General features: G+C 48.4%; 1 protein-coding gene across 1 annotated transcript; it reads left to right on the top strand.

The window, feature by feature from the left end:
* Positions 1–4,595: 4,595 nt before the first annotated feature.
* On the top strand, positions 4,596–6,251 carry LOC104380735 (protein shisa-1). The gene is made up of 2 exons (XM_009988289.2): positions 4,596–4,866; positions 5,767–6,251. Exons 1-2 carry the CDS (start codon positions 4,596–4,598, stop codon positions 6,249–6,251), a joined length of 756 nt encoding a protein of 251 aa, XP_009986591.2.
* The last annotated feature ends 231 nt before the right edge of the window (positions 6,252–6,482 follow it).

Raw genomic sequence — 6,482 nt, forward strand, 5'->3', positions numbered from 1 at the left:
CTCAAGAGTCAGAGGAATTGCAGAACTGCCAAGCAGATCGCAGCTCGTGTCTGCAGAACGGCAGAAAGTGTCAAGGGAGACAATTGCAAGAGACATCAAAGTAATTTCAAGAAAGAAACAAGCAGTAACCAGAAAGCACTGTGAAGACTTATACCAAGGAACAGAAGAATGAATCTTGGAAGGGACATCTCAATGGCTGGTTCATTTAATCCCCAACACGGTGCCCGCAGTCTAAGTACAGCACTGACCTGCTCGAGGTCAATCATCACGCAGCTCACCTGTCTTCTGAAAACCCGTAGGTGACGTGGTGCTTTTGAAAGGATTGCCTCTTTGCTGGTTGGCATATTTTCTGTGTGTCTGTCCTCTTCTCTCTGGGACTGACTGCAATCCGGAATATACATCTATGGTGTCCCAAGCCTCCGTTTACTGTATCGCCTTGCTCCTGTAGAAATTTAAAAAGGAAAGCGATTTAGAAAGGACTCTACCTTATCCCATCTTTTTTTCTTAACATAACTGTGAAGGATGTGTTCCTGCATGAAATTATCTACTAATTTTCTTGTCTTTATTTTCAGTGTTTCGAGTGTTCTTAGGAGAAGCACTGCCAGACTTCCAACATATTGTTATGGTTATCACCTTGATAAATATAACCCTATTCTGTCTGCTTACCCCTCTCTCCAAGTCCTCCTGCTGACTCCTTCTTCTCTTTCCTACCAAGCGTAAGTTTCTTTTCGTTATTTTCAGCATCTTCACAGCCTTCTCCTCAACCAGTTTCCAAAATCTGCATGACCAGTCTTCACCTCTTCTACCATCTCTCAATCGCTATGAACATGTTCATTCCGATTCCCTTCTAGCCCACAGAAAGCCTCCAAATTGCTAAAACTTCGGTGAAATACCTGGGTTTTTTTTTTCACTTTCCATTGTCCTGTTTGAGAGAAGGTCCTTGTAACTATCTACTGGCCAAGCTGGCCCCTCCTCACAGGCAGCTCCGCTGTGCTAATTGTAGCTCACAAGCCCACTGACCTCACTGCTGATCCGTAGTCCCAGTTTCATCGTACGTCTCCTCAGACAGCACCATGCCTCCCATGAAGACTACTGGGAGCTTAGGGCAGGAACCATTTCTGTATTATTTTATACAGCACCGTGCACAGTTTCCTTGACTGGCAGTTTGGTAACACCCAGAAATACAAACGAAATTGCCGTTCCACCGCCCACCAGACACCCTGTCAGGATTACTCCTGACCATGCTCTGATGAACCCGGATGCCTGTGAAGACCTTCAGTGAAGCTTATGAAGCACGATTCAAGCTGTCATGATACTTCTCAGTGACTTCAGTTCAGGCATGAAGGCCAAGCCTCTGATCGCAGCCTTTCGTACTTCGCTCGAAAACACCCACTGCAGAAAAAGTCAACAGAAAATACAGGAGCCCAAGGCATGCTGAAACATTCCGAGGAATAATGAGCTGCAGAGGGCTAGCAGCTGGAGGCAGTTGATGATGCCCAGCAAGTAGGGTGAAAATGAAGTCTGTGGAGTGCCTGGCTATCTATCGTAGGGTATTTGCATCATTTCTCCTGGGCAGCACTTACTCAAGAGCCGCGCTCGTGAAACGCAAAGAAGTTACCGCAGGGCGTTCTCATTGTGCCTCCCATATTTCCCTGTCCTTCATTTAGGGCCAGTCCTGGCCGGTGCCAGCACCCAGCACCCTGCTGACTGACCCGATGCCATCACGCAGCATCACGAGAGAATTAATCAGCACCTTGCAGCATCTGACCACTGGCCCGCCGGCTCCTGCTAGCCGAGAGGGTTAGTTCTTCCCTTGTTTCTTGTTCTGTATTGAACGTCCACTTGGCATTAAGAAAGGACAAGGATATACCTGAAATCTGGTGGTGGAGTTCGACCCTCAGCTTTACTGAAGACTGTAAAACACTGGCACTGCACCCGGGTACTGCAGGGAAGGCAGGGCAGCTGCAAGTCGGGAAGTTTCTAGTTTGTGCTTTCGGCTTAGAATAATGGGAATTTTTAATCATCTTGCTGTGCACATAAAATTCACGAGGGGGAATGTACATTTCCCTAAATAAGAAACAACCCTCACATGGACAAAAGGACTTCTCTCTAAGGGCTATTTCCATGGTAACTTGTCAATTCAAAGCTGAAGCTGTTTTGGCTGCAGGGATACTCAGAAAAGGTAACAAGATTGTTTGTTGTTGTTAATAATGGGAAACCATCATTACTGGTTCTCTCACGCAAAACAGGCTGGATTGCTTTTGTTTAAAACTTCCCCAAAGCTGGCAAAGAACAAGCATGAAAAATTTCACCCTGACAGGTGAAAGACTAAGAAAGCTGAGAATGACTGAACACCAGGAAAGAGAGGAATTAGAATAGAAACTTCTTCATGAGTTACCCTTGCAGCATCCCAATACATCCACGTAGTCCCAATACATCCACGTAGTCCCAATACATCCACGTAGCCCTTTTTATCCTGCCGAAATTCAAAGTGGGTCACGAGCTGTGTAAGCATATACAATTTTTATACACCACCACACTCACGTTTCCAAGAGTTTATCCCTGCTAAGTGAGGTACTGTAATCCTACGCAGGGAAAAATAACACGACCACGTTGTTAAAGACAGCTATATTCTATTCACAGAGAGAGGAAATCCTGTAAGGGCAGCCGTCATTAAAGTGTTAATGCAATTAACAACTCTCTGCATTTCTTAGCCTTTGGATACCTGACTCAGCAGGTGTCTTTCTACTCTTTGGATGTGGAAGATGGAGGAAATAATTGCATCCCGTTACTGAGGCACATTTCATTATGATGAGCTCTGCAAAGTGCCAAGCACCTGCTTAAAGCCTGTCCGAGGCTGCTTTTTCCCATAACAACAAATCATAAAAGTTACAATTTCGTCTGGCCTCAGATTGCTGAGGTTGCATGTGTGAATGAACTGGAATTTGCCTTAAGGCGAATATAGCTCTGGGTTAACGCATCACCTCGGTGCTCTGAGAGCCCAGACCAAGGCAGCACATCACCCAGCTCTGGCTTTAAAGGCTGTTGGGGCTGCTCAGTGTTTTCCAGATCATGCCCACGGATTTATAGGATTAGGTCCCATGCGGTCAGCCAACCTGGCACCTGCGGAGCTGAAATGCAGCTGGGCAAAATGCGTATCTCAGTGCGCTGAGCAGCGTTTGGAAAGGTCTCTAGTTCCAACAGCGACTGCGTTTAACATTTCTGAATCCAAGGATCTCTTCAACCACGTTTGCCAAAAAGCAAATTAAAAACTGATGCACGAAAGGTGACTGACTGGCCAAGGTGATGAGCGCTGATGTCTTTGGCTGATTGAAATAGGCCTCAACTGAACCTAGGAAGCAGTTAATAAAGCATAAATGTGCAAGCTGTTTTCTAATTGAAACCAAAAAATCATCAGAAGGGAGATAATTTTGTGCAAATGTTTCTAAAAGTTTGCTTCGTTGGACAGTCTCCCTCTACAATCAATGGCAACGCTCCTACCAAAACGTGTGGGAACCAGCTTTTGTGTACATTCAAAAACACATTTTGGAGTCTTCAAGCAAGCTGCAAACAGTGCTACACACCACCGGGATCCTGGTCCAAAGATAGTCCCTGACTCCCTGCTTTTCCAAGCACTCAACCAGCAGCAATTGTCTTCCTCCCTGCAGTCAAGCACAGGCTAACCGTGCTCCAAAGGTGGCTCCTGCTGTCCGACCAGCTTGTAAGGGGGTGAAGAGAGACCACAAATGGTCTGGGGTTGTTTTCAGATGGAAGATGAAGAGGTCACTCCCTCTCCTGTGCTGCTATGGGATCTTTGTAACACTGTAGGATTTTCCTGTGTAGATGAAACTTCTAAAGATGTTAAAAATAGGCGTTTTGTTCCCTGCAACACGCTTTTTAATTCATGGATTGCACTGTCCGTAGGGAAAGCAGATGTGTAGAAGACTTTAAAATTTTCAGCCTCTGGGTTTTCAACCAGAAACAGAAATGAGACCAACTCAGAGTTTTCAAAATTATTTTTTCCTTCATTTTCAGATTAAAATATTCTTCTTTGTATTTATATAATTGATTATCCACATTAAACAAGGTAAAAATTACCTTGCTACCAGTTTACACCAATTACACTTTAGAGCCTGCTAGAAGCTGATTATCCCTGTATTTTCTTTCCGCTCCGGAAATTTTATTTCTCACGTGTTATTTTGTGTTGTCCCCAGGCACCCACCTCTGACACTGCAGCTGCTGTCAAGCCCCTGAAGGAGCGAAGTGCTGGGACCAGGATGGCCCTGGATTTTCTGTATCCTGCAGGAATGAAGGAGAAAAATGAGGAAGGTGGAGCTGGAGTAGCTGCAAACGGTTTTCAATCAGTGGGTCCTGCTTTGTTGCTGTGAAGAGAGGGGATTAGAGGCAGGTCACAGCCCAAGAGATAAAACCTCCTGGAAGAGGAGCTCGGGCAGTGCCTCGGTGGGCAGTGGGAGCCCTTGCTCTGCAGCTGCCCGGGCTGGTGCGTGCCCTGCCTTTAGAAAAAGGAGTGGGGGGCAAAAAAAGGGCAGTGTGGGCCAAGTGGCTGAAGGTGAGACTAGCCTGCGTGACCCACCATGGCAAGGGGGCTTCTCTGTGCCCTGGTGGTGCTGCTGCTGGCCCTGCGACGCAGCGCTGGGCAGGCTGGGGAGTACTGCCACGGCTGGGCTGGCAGCCCGCAGCGCTGGCACCGCGGCTTCCAGTGCCCCGAGCGCTACGATGGCCCCGAGGCCACTCTGTGCTGCGGGACCTGCAGCTTGCGCTACTGCTGCTCGGCCAGGGATGCCCGCCTGGACCAGGGCCGGTGCCCTGGGGACCAGCCGCCCAGCCCGAGGCCTCCAGTGCCAGGTAAGCTTCCCCTGCCTCTAGCCCGTGGGGTGGGGTGGGCACATCAGCTGTGCTTTCTCCTTGCATCCCCTTTAGCAACCTGCCCTTGGTGGCATCAGCCAGACCTTTCCCCTGTTTCTCTGTGATCTGATCTAGGTGGTCCTGCTCCGGCAGGGGGATTGGGCTAGATGATCCTTTGAGGTCCCTTCCAATCCCTGACTTTCCGTGATTCTGTGATTGTGTGATTCTCTGCCCTTCGGAGCTCCGAGGCACAGCCATGGCAGCGGAAAGGTGCGGAGCCCTGGCACACTGCCACTCAGCTCCCTTCACTGGGAAGAGGGAATAACTTGGGGCTTCACTCAAAAGACTTTTCTGTCAGCCCTACTGTCCTACTCTTAGAGCCTCTAAGCTACTAACAAAGCCTCTGGTAACACCTCTGATGTTTATATCCCTGGTGGAACACGCGTGTCGCTAACGTGTTCCGTTAATGCAGGTGGATGCCTCCAAGGAATGTATTAACTTCAGTTCTGGCTTGTAAAAATGCTTATAGCCCTCGGAGCCAGATTCCATAGGTGACCCAGCAGCAGGTGGGTACTAACTGTAAAGCTGAGTTACCAGTCCGAATCTGTACTCGGGCACAAGTGAACGGCAGCTGTGACATGTAAGTACCCAACAGCTCCTGCATGGGTGGAAATGGCAGATGCTACAGGACTGACTGGCCCGACCCTCTGTGCTTCAGGCTTTTTCCAAGGAGCCTGCCACAGCAATGGCCAGTTTCTAACCCTGCTGCAGCAAGAGAAGTGGTGAGAATAGAACTGCCCTGGCCTGGCCTGGTGCACGTGTGTCTCAAGGAATGAAGAGCAGAGCATGACCTAAGTACCCCATGGCTGATGGTTGGCTAACGTCGCTCTTCCATTTCAGTGCCCATGTACCTGCCGTTCCTTCTTGTTGGATCCGTATTTGTGGCGTTTGTTGTTGGCGGTGCCTGTGTTGGAATTTGCTGCTGCAAATGCTTAAAATCCCAAGATGAGGAGCAGCCAAGGGGACTTGCACCTGGCCAGACTTGGCTACTAGAACCCGCTCTTCCGTCTCGCCTCTCCAGTTCCAGTTCTGCCACCAGAAGCTCACTGAGTAGTGGGCCTCAGACCAGCAACATGTGCATGACTCTAGCTCCATCCCTTCCTGCTATTGGGTTGGCTGAAGATGTGCGGTTCTTAAGTCCTCCACCTACCAGTGGACAACTCTTGCACCCTTCACGTGCCAACCCCAGGATACCAACTGAGCACACTGCAGTAATGGCTCCAGCAGCATTCCTTAAAAGAATGATTTATGGACACAGTGCTAAAGCACCCCCTCTTGGGGTAACACAGGGGGGCCAAATGATGTATGCAGGAGTTCATGTCTGAGAAGATGACACCTCAGCATACAGCCTGGCCCGGGTGCTACTTCACTATTATAATAAGTTCTTTCATACTGAAACGAGGACTTTCAAGTGTTTGACACTATTAGGAAGTGCATCGATTTTGGCTTTTCACAGCTCTGAAGATGCTGCTTTAGAACCGCTTTTAGGTTCTTGGGTTTTTAACTTGTATTATTTTAATGCTACTGAAAAAGGCAAGATTCTGAGGCCCGTCTTC

The sequence above is a fragment of the Tauraco erythrolophus genome, chromosome 13 (genome assembly GCF_009769465.1).
Source record: "Tauraco erythrolophus isolate bTauEry1 chromosome 13, bTauEry1.pri, whole genome shotgun sequence".
In the NCBI taxonomy this organism is placed as follows: Eukaryota; Metazoa; Chordata; class Aves; order Musophagiformes; family Musophagidae; genus Tauraco; species Tauraco erythrolophus.